This window comes from Chaetodon trifascialis, chromosome 12, assembly GCF_039877785.1.
Source record: "Chaetodon trifascialis isolate fChaTrf1 chromosome 12, fChaTrf1.hap1, whole genome shotgun sequence".
Classification (NCBI taxonomy): domain Eukaryota; kingdom Metazoa; phylum Chordata; class Actinopteri; order Chaetodontiformes; family Chaetodontidae; genus Chaetodon; species Chaetodon trifascialis.
This window is the reverse complement of record NC_092067.1, coordinates 26,574,697-26,595,032: the sequence shown is the minus strand read 5'-3', so window position 1 is coordinate 26,595,032 and position 20,336 is coordinate 26,574,697. Positions and strand designations below refer to the sequence as shown.

General features: G+C 47.3%; 2 protein-coding genes across 2 annotated transcripts; one reads left to right on the top strand and one right to left on the bottom strand.

Annotated features, from left to right (window-relative positions):
• Window positions 1-311: 311 nt before the first annotated feature.
• marco (macrophage receptor with collagenous structure) lies at window positions 312-9,214 on the bottom strand. Its single transcript, XM_070975609.1, has 13 exons — window positions 8,958-9,214; window positions 7,382-7,480; window positions 7,122-7,288; window positions 6,095-6,212; window positions 5,874-5,936; window positions 4,989-5,069; window positions 3,337-3,423; window positions 3,186-3,230; window positions 3,019-3,099; window positions 2,360-2,395; window positions 2,136-2,183; window positions 1,814-1,978; window positions 312-1,084 (listed from the first exon to the last, which is right to left on the bottom strand). Exons 1-13 carry the CDS (start codon window positions 9,064-9,066, stop codon window positions 954-956), a joined length of 1,230 nt encoding a protein of 409 aa, XP_070831710.1. The 5' UTR covers window positions 9,067-9,214; the 3' UTR covers window positions 312-953.
• A 5,503-nt stretch (window positions 9,215-14,717) lies between these two features.
• LOC139340349 (homeobox protein engrailed-1-B-like) lies at window positions 14,718-19,629 on the top strand. Its single transcript, XM_070976132.1, has 2 exons — window positions 14,718-15,531; window positions 17,952-19,629. Exons 1-2 carry the CDS (start codon window positions 14,976-14,978, stop codon window positions 18,269-18,271), a joined length of 876 nt encoding a protein of 291 aa, XP_070832233.1. The 5' UTR covers window positions 14,718-14,975; the 3' UTR covers window positions 18,272-19,629.
• Window positions 19,630-20,336: the final 707 nt, after the last annotated feature.

Below are 20,336 nucleotides of genomic sequence, written 5' to 3'. Positions count from 1 at the left end.
TCTGACAGTAAAAACAGTTTGTGATGAACTGAGACGTCAGACACATGAACACCATCTCACCTCAGAGCTGCTGGACCTCCTGCTCTGTGTCCACGTCCCTCTGTCCCTCTGTCCCTCTGTCCCTCTGTCCCTCTGTCCCTCTGTCCCTCTGGTTGGGATGTATTATGTTTACTGTCTTTGATGCATCTTATTGATCACTCCGCCTCCTCTTCTCTACCCTCGCAGCTCATCGCTCTTATGTGACGCTGATAAACTGTAACTGTGTCCACGGTGGTGTTTTGAACCGACCAATGACAAAAACCAACATCATCGCGTCTCTCTCAAAAAACAGATTTTAATCTCAGATTGTGTGAAGTGATGATTAAATAAAGGAACACAGGAAGCAGATACATTGACATTGTGACATCGTGACATGAACAATATAACTCTGATGTATTGAAGATGTGACGTCTCTTACATCTCTGTCAGAAGCTGTTGCTCAGGTCAGCTCCTGCTCTGACCTCCTGACCTCTCCAAGTCCTCGGTGGTGATGTCGCAGAGGACGGAGGGTGATGATGAACACATCGCTGAGCTGGACTGACGAGGCTGAAGAGGCAGACGGCTGCAGCTCATCTGGGAAACATCATGAACCAACAGAGCGCAGAGCAGAGACGGCGGAGTTTTTACTCCAGGAACGTTTTATTAGCACGATCTTTTGTTTACATTCATCTGTTCATTCATTCATTGAAGCTAATGTGTTTAGTAAAAAATGAAACCCGGCTGAATGCAGCTGTAGATGCTGTGTTTTATGAATATATGATAAGATCCAGCTGTGAGCATCATTAGTAGCAGAGCTGCTCACATCCAGTGAGACGAGGCTGTGCGTGGCCGCCGCTCAGCTTATCGCTGCACGCTCGTCAGTGTGTGCAGCAGCTGGAACATCCTTCCTCTCGTTCGTCTCGGCCGGTGTGACTTTAGACACACTGCACTCCGGCGTCCTCGTTGTGTCCGCAGTTGTTAACGCCAAGTCCAGCATGTTGGCAGCTAAAGATATCAGACTCTGTTCCTACGCACCTCAGCTCATCGAGCCAGATCTTGCCAGACCCTGCAGGAGGACAGCAGCGTTACAGTGAGACAGTGACCAGGTTTGCTCCTCACGAGTGAGGGGACTGCAGTCGGGTACAGAGAGGGTTCGGTTTGGTCTCAGCACTGGAAGGACACCACAGTGTTTGTCATTATCGTTATATGTCCTCACAGCTTTGCCTCTGGCAGAGCAGAGGGCTGCGATGAAGCTTTCATTTGGTCGAGGATCCAAACAGCCTCTGAGGCCACATCAGAGTCATGTGATCTGATGTCAGCGCAAAGATGACACGAACAAGTTCACTCAGACATTGATGAGGCCGATTCTGACTGAAGACATTTGTAGTCTCATGTTCTAGCGTCTGCAATCGGCTGGCGACCGGTTCAGGGTGTACCCTGCCTCTCGCCCACTGTAGCTGGGATAGGCTCCAGCCCCCCGCAACCCCGAAAGGGATAGGCGGTATAGATAATGGATGGATGGATGGATGGATGTTCTAGCGTTTGTAAACCTGTGATGCATTTTAGAAAATCTGCTTATTTGCTTCATTTTTTCAAGACTTAGTCAGATCACATCGCTGTCATTGTCCCATTAACTGCTGCTAAAAGTGTGTGAGTCTTATTGAGTGTGAGTAGGAGGAAGGAGACAAACGTTGGACAGTGGATAATAACTCGTCCCTGAGGTGCTTTGGTTTAGTGCTGAGCCTGAAGCAGTCAGAGGAGGGAGGGTTCGTGACGGCGGCAGAGGGCTTCTTACCCGGGCTGGCAGTGAAGGTGGAGACGACGGTTGTGAAGCCGAGCATCTTACAGATCACTTTTCCGTCCACGGTGTCGAAGCTGTCGTCGCACACGGTGCCCCAGACGCCGTTGTGCTTCACCTCCACCCGTCCTCGCAATCCGCCCGGCACCAGACGCACTTTCACTGTGGCGACACAGAGGAGGAGCTTTGAGGCTCTGCAGGCTCCAGCTGGAGGAACATCTCACACTCTCTCAGTGAAGTTAGATTTAGCTCGTGGTGGTTTTGAAAATCTCTTGTTCTACTTCTCTGCTGCTCTCAGATCAGTCCCGTGCAGACTTACCCTCCTGGTCTCCCCGGTCTCCTTTAGCACCTGCTGGTCCAGGAGGACCTGTGGAGGGAAAACAGTCAAATATGTCCTCCAAGCAAACTTTTTTCTCCTCAGTGCTGCAGATTCTGCTCTCAGACATTCACAGAGAGAAACCTGCCGTCTGGATTTCCATCAGAAGAGTTCAGTTTAGTTTTAGTTGTTATTTGATGTTTCCTGTGACTTTAACACAGACTCACCTGCACTTCCATTGAGACCCGGAGGTCCACGTGGACCTGATGACGAGACAAAAAAAGGTCTTATGAAAGACACTTTCTGGACATCAGTGAGAAAACAGGAGAGGATGAAATCTACCGTTTGATTTTAGAGGCCTGACTGTTTGTCTTTCATTACAAGTAAAAAGTAGTTCAGAGTACTCTCCACCGTGAAGCTTTTCATCAGCTCAAAGTTTCCTCATTCTTCTCTTTGGATGTTTTAAAGCTGCAGCTCATCGTGTGATTCCACTTCAAATATCCCCATGTGTTAAAATGATGACAGAAACAAACTGAAATAAATGGAATAAATGTGAAAACGAGCTAAATATTTAACAGTGAGCTTTAAGATAACGCTGTAGTCACAGCTCATAGAGCCAGCAGTTAACGAGCTCGTCGATTAGCTCGCCGCTCGGTCACGTGACCCTCCCCTCAGCAGCCAGGCTGGGGGGACAGCAGGCTCCAGGCAGGACCTGGTCTGCTCCACAGTATCAGATTTACACTAATTACAGAAATCATTAGCGAGCAGTTAAATGAATAAAATGTTTCTATGAAGATGAGACAGGAAGCTGATTCAGTCTGCGTCGGAATCAGGTCACACTGGCTCGCATGTCTCAGTCTGTCTCAGTCCTCAGTCTGAGGCTGACCTGGAGGTCCCGGGGGACCAGAATTTCCAGGGTCTCCTTTGATCCCTCCCAATCCAGGAATACCAGGACGTCCAGCAGATCCTGTCACGCACAACAAATCAACAAACACATGTTTAGTGTCTCACACGACACACACGACACACACAGCATGTGATGTTCTCAGGCACCTTTTTCACCAGGGGTCCCCGGGTCTCCTTTGTCTCCCCGAGGGCCTGCAGTCAAAGCACAGGGACCAGAGTCCCACATTAAGACATGACTAGACTTTACGTCTTCACAGGGTCAGTGGGACAGTGTTTACATGAGCCCATGGAGCCTTACCCTGGGCTCCGGGTGCTCCTTGTTCTCCCTTAACACCTGGCCCCTGATTTCCTGGGACTCCTGGGGGCCCGGGTGGACCGCTGGGACCTGCAGTGACACACACACACACACGCGCACCAGAGTGATGATAAAAGCTTTTTGGTGCACATTTATATCTCAGAAATGCAAGCTGTGCAAACTGTGCCACTGATCACGTGAAAAAGCGGCGAGTCAGCAGAACTCCACATCATGCCCACGAGCTAAAGGAGGAAGAGAAACTCAACTGTTTCATAACGGCGTTCTGCTGATACATTTTCCATCCAGGAACTGAGTGAACAACATGATGTGAAACCGGCAAAGGTCATGGTTCTGTTTCAGTAAATATTTGGTATTACTATGAGTCAGTATGTGACTCAGAGTAATACTACACGCAGCATGAGGAGCAGTTTTCAGGATTTCTTGCCTGAGCTCACGCTGTCCTTTAGCACTGCCGTGCACTTTTCACAAACAGCTTTCTAACATATTTATCCCTCAAATATACAAATATATGCTAATATAACAGGACTAATGGCCAATGCACACAGCTGCACGGATGGAGTGCATCTATGGAGCATCTCGCACCTCTGAAAGGTGACGTTCACCTGTATGTTACTGGAAGGTAATTCCTCACACGTCTGCAGTAAAACAAGTGAGAGCGAAGAAGAGGAGTGAGTGAGGGAGGCAGCTGTTAACGTGATCGCCCTCACTGTGCCGAATCCACCTTACAGTTCATCTCATTTTCACGTTTTCATTCCTTCATTGGAAGGAACGGATCAACGGACGGCGGCTCATGAGCGAGCCTCTAAGCTGCAGATAAAATCAATATTCTTTATGATCATCATCAGACAAGATCAAGCGAACGAGCGGTTACTGACGGCAGAGATCAGCTGCACCGACGCTTTATACACTGACTTTTAAAAGCAGTCATGGCAGAGAGGTTAGAGGCAGGTTGTCCTGTTCAAGCTCAGCTCAGCTGCTGTGTTTAAGTCTGTTAAATATAAAGAATGCCAGCAAAGCAACTCGAAACTGTAAATAAATGTAGCTGCTGAAGAACACACAAAGTTCACAAGTGGTTCAGATCTGTGGCTCATGCTCGCAGCACAATGCTAACATCTGCCAGTTAGCACAAAGCACAAAGCACAGCTGCTGCGATGGGAGCACTGGGACAATGAAACCCGATGGTGCTGGGTTTACGTCAGGCGATGTCTATACAAAATGTCGTGGCAATCCGTCCAATCAAAGTGGAGCGACCCGCGAGCTCTGCTGCTAGCACGGCGAATGATGAGCCACCTGGTTTCAGCCTCTTAGGCTAAGTTTAAGATAAGTTCAACCTTCTCTTTAAACTTGAACTCTTAAATTTGTGCCACCGTTTGTCAGTCCGGGAGGTCGACAGTGTGTTGTAATAAGAGATGCTCTGATTAAAAGCAGACTGAGCTCAGTGAGTCCAGCTCTGGATGGATCAGCTTGTTTTCCTTCAGTCCGTCACTGCGCTGTGACCTGAAGAGGCCGACGACCTCTGCTGTCTGCTGGAGGCCCATTCTGTGTTTCTAAACTCCAGGCACGAGAATAAAAATCATATCTAACAACAGCAACATTATTCCACAAATAATCAGAATGAAACCCTTCAAGCTGACCCGGGACTCCTGACCCTCCGGCTTCTCCCTTGGTTCCCATGTCCCCCTTCAGTCCTGGAGGGCCGGCACCACCGCTGTCACCTGGAGAGAAGCACACAGGTAGAGCATGAAAGCAGCTCACACACAAACAGTGACGAAGCTCAACGCCTTAATACCGCGATGTGAAAATACACAAAACCCTGCATTCAGATCCTTCCGTCAATAAAAGTATGGAAGTATTACGTATCTCTGTTGTTGACCTGCAGGTGGTCAAAGACGACCTGGTAAAAATACATGTAAAAATACAGCAGACGTGATCTCAGACTTGGACAGTGTCCTACCCCTAAACATACACCTCAAACATACTGAAAATGTTAGCCAATCAGTGAGCGCCTGCAGGTACAGGACGTACATACGCAAACACAAGCGAGAGCTGCTGGAGGTCGTTATCACAGAGCGCGGGCTCGATCAGGGGCTCGTGGTTCTTTGCGGTCAGGCGGGACGTCGACCTATCGGAAAACATCTGCCTCAGACTCCGATTTGTAGGCTTGAGTAAAAGCCCTGATAGAGACCTCACGCAGGAAATGTCAGCGCGCTGACGAAGTTGCGAGGGTATCTGAGATAATGGCTGCGGCCCATCCATCAGCCGCTTTTCATCAGGCGTCTGACAAGAGATGACAGGTCATCAGCGGCGGATCATGGCCGGACCTGCAGCTGAAAGCTAATGCCTCCTGCTGCAGACGCACCTTTACTGCATCAGCTGTCACCAAATGAACCTTCACTCTGCCCTCGTTCTAACACACATTTAGTTCTTTCTGCTCATGGAGGAGATTCAACACACGACCACACTTCTCATCTATTCCTGAGCCTCTGACTTCCTCTTTGAATGGCGTCCAGTCGTCTCACCTTTGAGGCCCTTCTCTCCAGGATGTCCCGGCACTCCATCTCTGCCCGGAGGACCAGGAGGTCCTGAGGACACAAAGCAAGCGTTGGGATTGATAAACTCTGAGGTTGTTTCATGAAACTTAAAACGCACGCATGCACGCATGCGCACGCACACACACACACACACACACACACACACACACACACACACACACACACACACACACACACACATATCCCACCTGCTTTGCTGCTGATGCTTGTCAGTTTGCCCTCCAGGTTGTGGGTGCTGGTGTTGAGCTGCTTCAGGTCAGACCTCAGTCTGGTCAGCTGACCCTCCTCTCCACACAGGTTCTTCACCTGTTGTCAACAGACAGACGCAGCCATGATGTCAGAGTGGCTCCGTAAATCATCAGCAGCTTTAAGATGATCCTGAAAAGTTGATGCTCAGGAGTCTGACTGCTCTGACTGCTGAGGCTAACATCAGCTAACGTCAGCTAACATCAGCTAATATCAGCTAATCTTAGAGAGATATTTGTGTGTAAATGATATTTCTGAGTCAGCTCACTCACTCGATGACTCTTCTCTTGTTGTGCAATTGTTAATATTGACTTCAGCTGAATTTATCAGCCTGAAACAGGAAGTGGTTTCACTGAGAGCGAATAAAAATAATTTTCCAGCTGATATTTAAACTGTCTTTGTCTTCTTTTTGAGAGTCACATCCATATCAGTCTCATGACTGGGTCTCGGATGAGAAGCAGGAGGCAGGATGTGGCTAGCTTAGCTTAGCATCAGTGCTACGACAGGCTATGCTAATGGCTCTGTGAACATGTACGTAGACACAGTTAAATGATAATGCCAGCGTTCCTCCATGCTTTGCTCTATTGAGCATGTTAGCTGTAAAGGTAGAGTTTTCTATAGATCTGAAAACATGTCTGGAGGGAACCTTTAACATTTAAAACTTTAAAACTAATCACATCTCAGATTTAACCAGTGTTCTATTAGCTTTTAGGCTAGAGCCATGCTAGCTGCATTAACCTGGTACCAGTCTTTATGCTAAGCTAGGCTAATCATATCCAGAGTCCAGCTCTGGTCTTAATATACAGACGTGATTAATATGGATCTTTCCATCTCACTCTCACTCATACAGTCCTCAGGCAGAGGTGAAATATTAAAAACTAAACTGAATCTGAGCTGAACGATTACAAAATGAACTGAAGCTTCATGTGGTTTGTTCAGTAAGACGTCACACATGAACAGCAGGAGGACCTGGCTGTCCAGGGTCCACAGGTGGCCCCTCAGGGTCTTGGTTTCTTGACTGTTGTTGTAGAGGAGAGTCTGAAAGTCTTCATCTCCCTGTTCTCCACCCAGAGGAATGTGATTGGACGTCAGCCTCAGAGACTTGGGATCAGACAGAGAAGACTCCAGCCTGAAGACTGGGAGCGGGAGCAAACAGTCCAGTTATTAAGTGATATCACATTTAAAAGTAACGTGCTGTCAGAAATAATAGCATCTGTCTGCAGCTGAACCTTTATAAATGAGGAAGGCGTTGAGGGCGGTCTGCAGGATGAGGTAAACTACAATCACGTTAAAGCACCACTGTCTTCTGGGCCTCGCTGGCTTCAGATCTGCAACACAAACAGGAAACTGCATGAGAAGCAGCAGAACGTGATCCTGCAGACAGACAGACAGACAGACAGACAGTCAGTCAGTCGCCCCGCTCGCCCAGCTGATACGAACACTTTTAGAAACCTGCAAAGCTCCGAGCAGGAAACATTTGGACAAGCAGCGGAAAATGTCAGCTGTCAGTCACAAAGAAAAGCTGCGGGGAAGTGGAGATGGGTTTCTCTTTGCTGGCAGAGAAGTCAAGAAACTGACATCAGACCAAAGCGGTTAAGACGGAGAGGTAAACGCCGTCCCCTCCGAAGCTCTCAGAGGTGGAAGAGTGTGCACGAGACTCGGCGGCTTTAGAGGAACACGCAACGCTCACTGGAGTGGTCAGCGAGGGCCTTTGAGTTTAATCTCAGAGAAGAAAAGCGCTGCGCTGAAAAAGGTCGTTTTAATTACAGATTACCAAATAATCCCGTCCTTCATTTCCTCAGTGCGCGCTGTGGGCCTCTAATGGATCTAATCCCTGAAGAAACGTCCTCCAAACTTCATCAGACGTCTTTTAATCCCACTGATGCATTGATGTAGAAGTGTTTCTAATGTGTTTTTGATGTTTCAGATTGGTGGACCAGAAAAAACATGCTGAGCTGAGGTTGAATTAGTAATGTGTGAATATTTCATCACACTCTGACTTCTTGTGTTTTTGTACTTCATTTGCATGTTTAAAGGCTTTTAAGGGCGTAACATTTCTCAAACAGCTTGTTCTATTCTGTGTCCTCCTCCTGTTTTGTCTCACCTGTGCAGAGTTTTATCACCTGCTCATTAAACTGAAGCAGTTTTTCACTTTAAAGTGGTGTTACAGTGTTTTTAATTTTCTCTGCAGCGTCACTTTCAGAGACCTGACGTGACAAAGATGAAGCACTGCTGCCCCCTGCTGGTCATGGCTGATGTGACGTTCAGTGGCTGAGTGGACAAATAGTTCAGCCTCTTTCATTATTCCTTAACAATAAATTAACAGAAATAGTGGCACAATGCAAATCATTGTTTTAATTCATCTTTTCACCTTTCTGTGGACCAGTTGGACTTTCACATCACAAACCTGCTGTTCTGCCCTGCTGTTATCAATGCTAATGCTCATATCCAGTACATCTTGTGCAATATGACACAATTTTTACTGTGTTGTTTATTTGTTTTCTACTGTCAAATAGTACAAACACTGTATTTATTGTCCACATTTGACTCGTGCCGTGTTTTTCAATGCAATGTTTTTAGGCAAAGTATTTTTCTTGTTCAATATCAACAACAGTATTCTGATAATCTTGGACATAATCTACTGAAGTTTTCCTCTTATCTTATCTTGCTTTACAGAAACTTTAAGCCTCACAGGGTCTCTGCCCGCTGCTGACTGCCTGTTCTCAGAGTTAAGACTTTGTAAATGTGGTTGAAGCTGCGTCTCTTTGCTTTGAAAGGTTTCGTACGCTGTGTCTTCATACTCACCGTCAGGCTGGAAGCTGTAGAGGTCACTCCTGCTGAGAGACATGTCAAACAGCGGGTTGCTTTGGGTGTATGAGATGTGATTGCTCGTATGGTCCATTGATGTCTCCATGCTGTCTACAGTCCAGAGTCACCTGCACTTCCTGCTTCAGCATCTTTTATAACACATGGAGCGCGATGGGTTGGGAAAACACAAATTGCCCCCAGATTGCAACAGAATGTACAGAATGAACGAAGTGGAGGAAGGAACTGGTCTGAATGTCGCTGAGGAGGCTAAAATTCAGCAGCAACACACCCATGCATGGAGCGGGTCAGTAAAAGAGGAAGCTGGGTCTCTGGATGCAAGAAGGCCTTACATAACAGAAAAAAGGACTTTTACATGAAGAATAAAGCAGCATGAGAGGGGAGGCGGTAAGGTGACACAGGTTCACTGAGCCGTCAGCAAGAGTCTGAGCACAGAGTCAGGTGGAGGCTGTGAGTCAGTGATGGAGGCTGTGATGGAGTCAGTGATGGAGACTGTGATGGACTCTGTGATGGAGTCAGTGAGTCAGTGACGGAGTCTCTGATGGAGTCAGTGATGGAGTCAGTGATGGACTCTGTGATGGAGTCAGGGACGCAGTCAGTGAGTCAGTGATGGAGACTCTGATGGAGTCAGTGATGGAGACTGTGATGGAGTCAGGTGGAGGCTGTGATGGAGTCTGTGAGTCAGTGATGGAGTCAGTGATGGAGCCAGTGATGGAGACTGTGATGGACTCTGTGATGGAGTCAGTGAGTCAGTGATGGAGTCAGTGATGGAGTCAGGTGGAGGCTGTGATGGAGGCTGTGAGTCAGTGATGGAGTCAGTGATGGAGCCAGTGATGGAGACTGTGATGGACTCTGTGATGGAGTCAGGGACGCAGTCAGTGAGACAGTGGTGGAGACTGTGATGGAGTCACAGTCGCGAGCAAACAAACATCACGTCCATACACAGACAGACGGATGAGCTGATGGACGTCCTCCTGGTGTCTCAGTCTGATCTCAGACTGTCAACAAAGCACAGATCCTCCGAACGAAAGGACAAACGAAGTCTTTCAAAGCGACCTGCAGCAGTGTTTCCTGACCTTCTGCCTCTTTGGATCCGGGGTTTGACGACACTTGTTGTGGACAGACTGCAGTCATAGTTAAAAAAAAACAGAGCTAGCAGTTGGAAGGAGACAGGAAGTCAAAAATGTCTTTCACTTCCTCGTCTTCAGGTTCCCATCAATCACTGCTGCGCCTGCTGTTTGAGGCTGTTATTATTATAACAGCTCATGTTTCTGTTTATTATCACACGTCATTGTTGTTAAACTGCCATCAGTCAAAATATACATGTACATCATACACATACGTGTACTTATACTATCACATACTGCTGTATTAGGAGTCACACGTCTATTATTATCATAGCGTTATTGTTGTTGTCCCTGCTGAGCATGTCCCTCTCTCATGTCTCTGTACAGTTCAGAGTCTAACGCTGATCCACGTGGACCGTCTCCTGAGACAGCTTCCGTTCTGATTTGACATTTTATAAATAAAACCGAGCTGGAAATAAATTTTAATTCTGGGTCCTTTTGAGTTAAATATGAAACCGCAGAAGAGAGAACAGTTTTTATTCTCGTCTCTGTGACTCAGTGTTACGTGTGAGTGCCTGCGGAGGCGTTGGATCATCACCGCACATGTCCGACGACCCTGAGCTGACCTCTGCTTCCCTTTACCGCCACTGTTAGGACAGGACATCGAACCGAGCGAGGAGAGGAGTTTATTCATAGAAGCTCAGCGTGCTTTATGGTAAGGACACGTGGACTGACGTCTTCAGGTTCGCCAGCGTGTGAAGTGTTGATCATGAAGCTGCTGAGGATGAAGAGGAGATGAAGAGGAGATCAGACTCTTTGCAGCTTCTCTCTCTCTTACAGTACGAGGTGGAGGTAAAGTCACTTCCTCCCTCTGTTACTCCTCAGAGTTTCCACTTGTCTCAGCTTTAATTTCTCCGTCACTTTATTTCTTCTCTCGGTTTGTTTTCTTGTCACGCCCTGACCTTTGACCTCTCTGAAAAGTGGAAGCTCATTCCAGCCCGCTGACGCTGAGCTGTTGGTGTGTTTGATGCATGTGTGTCCATCACAGCCACAGGAGGGTGTAAACACTAAGAGCTGGTCGCGTTCATTCTCCATCAGTGCTGCTGAACCACCACAGAAGAAGAGAAGATAAAATCATACAAACAAACCAATAAAGTCTCTGTTTACTGCAGGGGACACTCGGGTCCTCAGACCAGCTCTGCCCCCCTCCAGAGACCGTCGGTGCAGCCCCCTCACTCTCTGGAAACCTGTTCCGCTTCCTCCCCTCTGGGCGGCGCTGCAGAGCATCTTCACCACAACAGCAGACAGATGTTTCAGAGTCCGTTTAAAAAGAAGAAAGCTGGATTTCAGCTTTCATCTGACTTTAAAACGGGAACCTCACGTGACGTTCACGGTGCGGCTGAAGCCTCGCGCTCACTTTCTCTGACCACACCTGGTTCTTTTTCAGTGAGCAGGTGTTGTGTTTTCTCGTGCTCACAGAGTGAATCCTCAACATGCTGCATGTTCTCACCTGAAAGCACACGCAGAGGTTCCTCCTGCTCCGCTGCAGCTTAAACCTCCTTTTTTAAATTTCATCTTTTACCTGCATGAAACGTTTCAGTGAGCTGATGTTTGTTTGTTTGTTCTGCTGTGTGTGTGTGTGTGTGTGTGTGTGTGTGTGTGTGTGTGTGTGTGTGTGAGAGAGAGAGAGAGAGAGAGAGGAACGCATCCACGGGCCTGCAGCTGACTGTGATGCAGTGTCACAGGTGGGTGGTTTGTTGTTGCACCTGTTCCTGTCCCTGGCCGCCAGGTGTCGCTCTGACATCACTTCCCTCTCTGGCCTTCAGGCTCCTCTGTGTTTGGGTTGTGAAAAGGCTCTCGTGCGATGATAAAACTGATAAATAGAAATAAAAATAAATAAAAGTGAGGAGCGGACAGTGGAGGCGAATTTCAAGAGGGTCAGCACTGACGTCACTTCCGGCTGCAGACAGAAAACAACCTTTTTTTTTTTTTCTTCTTCTTCTTCTTCTTCTGCTGTTTTTTCTACTTTGCCGTCCAGATTTTATTTCCTCACTGAATCAGACGTTTCTGGTAAAGCTGCTGAATGTTCCCGAAATATTCGCTTAAATTTCCATTTTATTATTTATTTGATTTTCAGTCTTTGATGCAGAAAATTCAGATTCCACCAAACTGAAGAAGACCTGAGCAGAAAGCCGGAAAGCTGCTCCCTGCCTGCAGCCTGTTTCAGCTTCAGGTCCACGGTTCAGTCCTCAGCTGTCCTCAGGTCAGCTGGACACCTGCTGGACTGTCTCTGTGTCCAAACAGCTCAGTCTAAAGCCTCGAGCTCCTGCTCAGTGTCCACTGTCTCAGCGAGCCGCGGCTCATGTCTCACTTTGGTGCTTTTGATAATTATTTTGGTGTTTAATAGTTTCTCATCGTCTGTGACTGTCAGGATTATTATTATTAATAATATAATTAAAGTGTGTGTTCGATCCAGATGCGTTTCTTTTAGCTTCCAGCTGGAACATTTATTATTTCAAAATTCTGAAATTATTTTTTAAAGGTGTAAAATTCGTCCTCTTTCTGTTTTTCGTTTGGAATAATGTCCCACAATGCCCCTGTCCTCACCGATGGACAGTAGGTGACAGATGACAGCAGACAGCAACGAAAAAGAACAGCGCGCGCCTCCCTGTTTATTCTGCGGATTTATTAAAAACAAATAAATAAAAATTATATTATTTTGACCTTTTCATCTTCAGCCGCTGCTGCGGATCCTTCAGGCGCGTCTTCTCTGCACGATTTAAGAAGACTGAAGGTGGTTTGAGTGTGTGTGTGTGTGTGTGTGTGTGTGTGTGTGTGTGTGTGTGTGTGTGTGTGTGTGTGTGTGTGTGTGTGTGGTGATTAGAGGTGAAAGCAGCAGAAACCTGTTTCTTGTTTACACTCCTTCAGGCTTCACATCAGCTGTGATGATAATCGTCACGATGACAAACTGCAGAGATGCAAATAAAAAAAATTAACAGTAATATTAATAAACAGTATTGTTGGTCTATATTTACATTTCCGTGTTTTAGCAGCACAAAATAAAAAACCTTAAAGGTGACAGATACTGAAGGATTGTTAGAGGAACACGGAGGTAAACAGCATGAAGCAGTCACAGGACACACAAACAACATGTTTCCCATAGGATTCATACATTATGAACAGCGCGGAACCATTTCTGGTGAAAATAAGAAATAAATAAAACAAATGAAAAACCTGTGAATATTTCTGTTGTGTGAAATAAATCACAGCGCGCTGAGTCTTTGGAGGAATATCTCAGGATTATTAGAGGAATATTGACACTAAAGGTGGTAAAAGCATCTGAAGAGAGACGGATAATTAGTGAGTGTCAGATAGGAATTGATTATTATTGCGACTGATGGTGAATTTCTCCGTTTCTGGACTGCAGACATCACTGCGGACGTGTGTGTTGTTGGTGGAAGAGGCGCCTCAGGCCTCCAGCCTCACCTTAAAAATCAAACAAATGCCTTCATATGAATTAGACCAATTAAGTTGTTCCTCCGTTCAGTCTCTCTGCTTTCAGGCTTTTCCATTAACACCTTGAAGCGCGCTCTGCAGCGCGCCTGTCTCTTATGTTGCATTTATTATTCTATCGGCCCACTTTGCGCGCGCTTTGATGAAGTGTTCCGCGCGCTGACGGTGACAGAGGCTTTGAGTCGCTTTTCTCCCGCAGCCAGGTGATGAACGTCCGGCTGATCAGGCGGAATACGGAGTAATTAAAACCTATAAATTATCCGCCGGCAGCTCCTCTCTCTCACCGGGAGATAAGAGCGCGCTTTTCCACAGCTCGGCCTGGAAAGAATACCGGCTGACAATGGTGCCTGTACCCCAGAAAGGAGGAGGAAACACGGGAGATGGGGGTGCATCAAAGCCGGAGGTGCGCGCGTGTTGAGTGGACGCATATGAAGACGTAGGAGGTGTTTGGTTTGGATCAAACATAAGAAAAAAGGAGATGGTCGGTGCTGCTGGAGCGCAGCTGTAGGCCTATCTCCATCACAACACTGTGTGTGTGTGTGTGTGTGTGTGTGTGTGTGTGTGTGTGTGTGTGTGTGTGTGTGTGTGTCAGAGGAGTCCGGCTCGCCCTGTGCACCGGGTTGAACCACATTAAACCGTAATTCTGTCAGATCTGCGCACGCGGGACGCTGCAGCTGATCACAAACATTTCACTGAAAACTGGCCAGCTGGACTCAACGTGCGCCGCTCTGCAGCTGAAAGTAAACTATGTGGAGGTGAGCAGTTGAATTTCATCCAAAGCCTCCAGCAGACAGCCGCGGGGACGGCGTGCGCGTGTTTGTGCAGCTCCTCTCCTGCTCTCCCTCAGCTGTGGAAGATGTAACAGATACACCGTAACAAGGCTGAAGGCGCGGAGCAGTGATAATCTCTTGTTTGGTTTCTCTGTGAAGCCTGCTCGCTGCTCCACGGCTCCCCTCTTGGCTCAGAGACGCCTGACATTATTGGACATCGTCACCCCGTGTCCAAAAGTGTCCCGGTCGGTGATTGGCCCGCTGCGCTTTGCTTGTTATTCATGCGCCTCCGGTTGGTGTGTGTGAGTGTGTGTAAGTGTGTGTGTATGTGCGCACGGTAATTCGATGTGGGGACTTTGTGAAGATCCGACTGTCATACAGCGGTGAAAAGCTCTGGGTGTGTGAGAGCAACGCGCAATAGCAACCATAGCCAGTCTGATAGTAAGTCACCGACCATGACGCGCCGGAGCGCCTTTACGCAAGCAGGATGTCCACAGTTTGCAAATAATTACAGCATCCAGCAATATTCCGGGGAGAAAATAACTATGTTTTAGTGCTTCCTGTTGTCATATTTTGGATACAAACACAGGCCCACAAAGTGGAAGTGGATTGAGAGAGCAGAAGCCACGTTCTTCAGAGAAGCAGCGATGGAGGAGCAGCGGGATCTGAACAGCACGGATAGCAGCGAGGGAGAGAGCGTCTCCCCGTCTCCCAGCCTGCCCTCGCCGCCCATACTGCCGCTGCAGGTCGCCCAGCAGGCCCACAGAACCACCAACTTTTTCATCGACAACATTTTGCGGCCGGACTTCGGCTGCAAGAAGGAGCACGGCCTGGGCCCGCGGGAGAGGGCGCAGACCTCCGGCCGGGAGCGCGTCCACCCAGTGGTCAGCAGGCCGAGCCTTCCCGGGACGCCGTGCCAGGACTCCAACTGCAGCACTGACAGCACTTCGTCCTCCACCTCCTCCACCTCTTTGGCGAGTCCCAAAAAGAGCAACGGCAGCGTCGGAGGAACCGCAGCGGCCGCCGTCTCCACCGGGGCCAGCGGCGTGAAAGCCGAGGAGAGGACTGGCGGCGGGGCCGGGGAGAACACCTCGTCGTCGCTGGTGGTGCTGAACGGCACCGGGGCAGCCACGCCGGAGGCCCAGCCGCTGCTCTGGCCCGCCTGGGTCTACTGCACCCGGTACTCGGACAGGCCCTCATCTGGTAAGGCAAAAGTTTCACGAAGAGCAACAATGTGTTTTTATAAAGGAGGAATAATACCACCTTAAACACGCTTTGTATTCGCTGCACAAGTCTTAATTCTCCTTTTTCTAAAATCAAATAAAAGCGGCGACATAAATGAATCTCTCATGCAGCAATAAATCAGTTTTTTAAGAAAATAACGCGGGAAATAATTATTGTTTTAGAAAACGTTTGCTCATATTTGACACAGTTTTATTTTTACCATCATCCTTAAAACCTAAATGAAAAATTGAAATGAACCTTAATCCTGCTGTAAAACATGTAAGTCTAATTATAATAATTAAGTTTAATTTTTAAATAAAAAGGATAAAATAGTATTTGTTTTTATTGTCAGAGTTCAGCTTCTTCAGATTTCTTTTCAAATCCTTTCAGTATTAAATTCAATGTGTAATATAATTATGAATTTCATGATAATATCAGTCAGGTATTAAAAGGCCTCTGTCGATGAGGATTTCATGCAAACTGAAATGAAATCATTTTAATATTTTACAGTTTGTGCTGGATTCTGCTGGAGTCTCTTCACTCATAAAGAACAGAAATCAAATATTCACAATCAAAACAAAACAGCGTGAACATTTTTTCTCCTCCGTGAATTTCTCACCTTCTCTAAAATGTTTTTATATTTTTTAAATCTATGTATTTATAAAATTAACTAAAATTCATCTAAAACAAACATGAACCCAGACGGGCTGCAGCTGTGTGTGTGTGTGTGTGTGTGTGTGTGTGTGTGTGTGTGTGTGTGTGTGTGTGTGTGTGTGTGTGTGTGTGTGTGTGTGTGTGTGTGTGTGTTTGCTGGTTTTAACGTGAAGCTCGTGCCGCCTCCTCTCTGTTGGACTCTCCTGGTCTTGTTGGACCCTCTCAGCCTGATGCTGCAGGACTGTGCTCGTGCAGATGCTCGCGCTCCTCTCTGAATGTGACACGTGTCTGCGTTCAATGGACAGCAGACATGTTGTGTCCACGAGAAGTCCTTTCTCACCTGTGACACACCTGCTGTCCTCTGCGGACCGGCTGAGCTCGAGCGCGAGCTGCTGGAGTCAAACACGAGGACATGGAGCAGGATGGAGATGAAAGCTGCGGCTCTGTCTGCAGGAGACATTTTGAATTCATTAAGAGCTGAAATCACTTTTAGTTCCATCAAAACGCACAAAGAGCAGCGGAGCGTCACGCAGCTCAGCTTCACTGTGACTGCTGCCTCCTCAGAAGTCTGTTTTACATTTTATTTTGACGCATTTTTTCTGAAGTCTAAAATATTTTAGAGTCTATAAATAAATCCCTGTGTGATAATACAAACACCAATAATTAATAATAATTAATCTTCTTATTTTACTGTGACATCCGGATTTAATCTGGAATATTTCTGGACTTTTGCGCCTGATGTGCCTCCTCTGCAGAAGTCTGTTTTAATTAATGGATTTAATGTCGCTCATCTTTAATTCTCACGTTTTATTGTTGGCTTTATTATTTCCTGACCTTCCTCTCGTGTAGAAATAAGAGCTGTAAATGTGTGTGGAGGCTTTTCTCTGCGCTCAGCGTCACACTCGCAGCGTTTGGATCTACCTGAGCACACCGCGCGGTCTCAGACAGGATGCGGTACCTGTGCCGCGTGTTTAACACCTGTGTGCCGAGCGCGCTGCAGCAGACACGAGTTCAGCTGCTGGATTCATCCGAGCTGCAACAACAAGGCGGTAAAGAGAGCGAGTTCACGGGCCGCAGGTGAGCGGGACTGGATGTGACCATAAAGAAGAGCTTTAGAGCAGCCCAACTACGATGCTTCTACAATAAAAAACTAAAACATAATATAATATAATATAATATAATATAATATAATATAATATAATATAATATAATATAATATCAATAAATATTACTACTACTACTCTTATTATTATTATTATTATTATTATTATTATAAACGCACTTTTAAATGTCTACTAAAGACTAACCAGGATGTTATAATTTGTGATGACGCATTGCAACAACTGAGGTTGTTATTATTGGAATAATAATTATTGTAATAATTATTATTGTAATAATAATGATTCTTACTATTTTTACTATGTTGTTATTATTATGATTATTATTATGATTATGATTATTATTATTATTGGTAACAGCAGTAATACTAGTAATAATAAGAATAATAGTAACAATGCCATTTGACACGTGTTTGGGAAGTGTGCGCGCGTGTACGTGTGGGATTGTGTCCTGTGTCCTGTGTGTGTGTGTGTGTGTGTGTGTGTGTGTGTGTTGCACGCAGGCTGATGCTGGCTGACCGCAGTTAATAAAAATCATTTCTTCTTCTCTCATGAACTGCCCTGACGAGCTCCTCACGCGCTGAATATTCATATTTCCGCTCTCCTGTCCTTTCGCTCTTACTGCAGGCCCAAGGACACGGAAACTGAAAAAGTCCAAAAGCGGCAAAGAGGACAAGCGGCCGCGCACAGCCTTCACGGCCGAGCAGTTGCAGAGACTGAAGACGGAGTTCCAGGTGAACCGGTACATCACGGAGCAGCGGCGGCAGTCTTTGGCCCAGGAGCTCAACCTCAACGAGTCCCAGATCAAGATCTGGTTTCAGAACAAGCGGGCCAAGATCAAAAAGGCCAGCGGCTTCAAGAACGGGCTGGCGCTGCAGCTGATGGCGCAGGGACTGTACAACCATTCCACCACCACCATCCAGGAGGACAAGGAGGACAGCGACTGAGGAGCGGCCCGCTCACACCCGCCCGCCCGCCGGCCCGCCCCGCGGGGAGACAGGACTGCGCTCCTCCGCGCGCGCGCGCGCTCTGTACATTGTAAATATCTAATATCTAATTTAATGATGAGGATGAGGATGAGGATGAGGATGAGGATGGGCAGGGGGAGCTGAGCGGATCTCCTCCACGCGTTTTGTCAGCCTCTCCTCTTCCTCACCTCCTCCTCCTCCTCACAGTGACTGTAGAGCAGAACAGACTGCGGCCTCCTGGACTGACCTGCCACCGCAAAACCAAAGATTTTATCGGAAATCCAGAGCCTGGACACTTTCAGAGACAAAGAGACAAAAGCGACATCCTCCATTTAGCCCGTTTCTGTTTCCGCTGAGCTGAGAGTGAAGCGGACCCCCTCCTCTTCGTCCCCCACCCGCAGCCATAAGAAGCCCCCCTCCCGGCTGATGTTTCTCGTCCCCTCGGCTCATGTTGCTTTGGTTCCGGGCGGCTCACAGCGGCCCTCCGTCCGCCACAGACCCACCCAAAGCCACGGGCTCCACGAGGCGTTTGTTTTGTTGCTTTCTGGACCAACTTGAACTGTAATAATCCTACAGAACATTTAGAGAGAAGCCACTCTGAAGAAACAGCGCAGGGATGATAATCCGGGATTATTTCAGAGGGCCTGCAGAGTTCAGTCATTTCAGAGGAGTTTAGCTGCTGCAGATACAGAAACACGTGGATCACCATTGATTCACTATTTTTAGAGTCCAAATATTTCAATTCGACTATTTTCGGCCAGTAAATAGATGAAATAAATAAAGTATTGATCTTCTCCCACCAGGATCTCTTCTGGTGATGTGGAGAAAAAATCACAGCGCGCAGAAAATTTCAAAGAATAATTAAGAGGAGAAATAAAATTGAAAAATCCAAATAATCAGACAGAAAGGTCGATTTTTGAACCATTCTGGCCCTCATGATCAGTATTAGAGGAATATTTTATTGATAGAACATTGAATTTTCTGCAGCGCGAGCTCACGTTTATAAACACACAAAGATCAGACCAATAAAAAGCTTCTTTCACTTCCTGTTTGCGTGCAGCTGAACGTCTGGACCTCAGAGTCTGAGCTGCTCCTTCACGTGTCGCCGCGGTGTTTGACATCTTTAGGATTATCACAGCTCCTCCAGCGGGGACACACGAGACTTCCGGGCCGAACCTCACCTGGAGCGCGTGCCCCCTCCTCATGTCCTCTGCTGTGGCTTTATTCAGACTATCTGACATATATGTTAGCTGCCCCCCCGGAAGAAAAGCAAGAGGGTGGGGGTGGGGAGGGTGTATGCTGTACATTTAAACCATGTTTCCAAATAAACACTTTTTTATTGGAAAAAGAAAAATCCTCAGAAACACACTGACCCATTTTTTCTGGTGAGTGACGCCGAATATTCAATTAATAAATGGAGGCGTGTGTGTGTGTGTGTGTGTGTGTGTGTGTGTGTGTGTGTGTGTGTGTGTGTGTGTGTGTGTGTGTGTGTGTGTGAGGAGGGGGTCGCAGCTCATTGGTTCAAGTGAGTGGGACAACTGAATCCATATTCATAGGTCTTTGGAAAGGAGGTGAGTCTGCGCCGCGCGCTGCACCGCGCCGCGCGCCGCGCCGCGCCGCTATCAGCGCTGTTCAAAGCGTTGCGGAGCATGAAATTGCCTCTTCGTCTCTGTGTTCACTCATTTCATCGGCCAGCCCTCTGCGGGCCTGGAATAAACATGCAGCGGTGTCGGAGCTGCAGGAGAGGAGAGCTTCCTTTGTGTGTGTTTGTGAGACGATCAGAGGAGGCGGCCGCGCGGCTCCAGGCCGAGTCCGCGTCCGAGATCTCATCCCGACGTGACGCCCCAAAACCCGCCGACACGCGGAGACCTGGAGCTGAATCCAGCAGGCTGACACGAGGCCTGTGTGTCCGGACTGGTTTCATATCTAAAAGTTAACGTCTCAAATAGTAACACGGAAATCTGACACTGTTTCAAGCTTTTTGTCTAGTTTCATTCTTGTTTCTGACGTTTAGTTTCAGTCCGAGCTGAAACGAACCTCCTTC

What these genes read in the sequence shown, in the direction of transcription:
- marco (XM_070975609.1), bottom strand. Translation starts at nt 9,066, where the DNA reads ATGGAGACATCAATGGACCATACGAGCAATCACATCTCATACACCCAA. An exon ending in GGGTCTCAATGGAAGTGCAG is followed by an intron (nt 2,184 to 2,359) that starts GTGAGTCTGTGT and finishes TTCCCTCCACAG; the next exon opens with GTCCTCCTGGACCAGCAGGT. An exon ending in CACCTTCACTGCCAGCCCGG is followed by an intron (nt 1,085 to 1,813) that starts GTAAGAAGCCCT and finishes GTCCTCCTGCAG; the next exon opens with GGTCTGGCAAGATCTGGCTC.
- LOC139340349 (XM_070976132.1), top strand. Translation starts at nt 14,976, where the DNA reads ATGGAGGAGCAGCGGGATCTGAACAGCACGGATAGCAGCGAGGGAGAG. An exon ending in CTCGGACAGGCCCTCATCTG is followed by an intron (nt 15,532 to 17,951) that starts GTAAGGCAAAAG and finishes CTCTTACTGCAG; the next exon opens with GCCCAAGGACACGGAAACTG.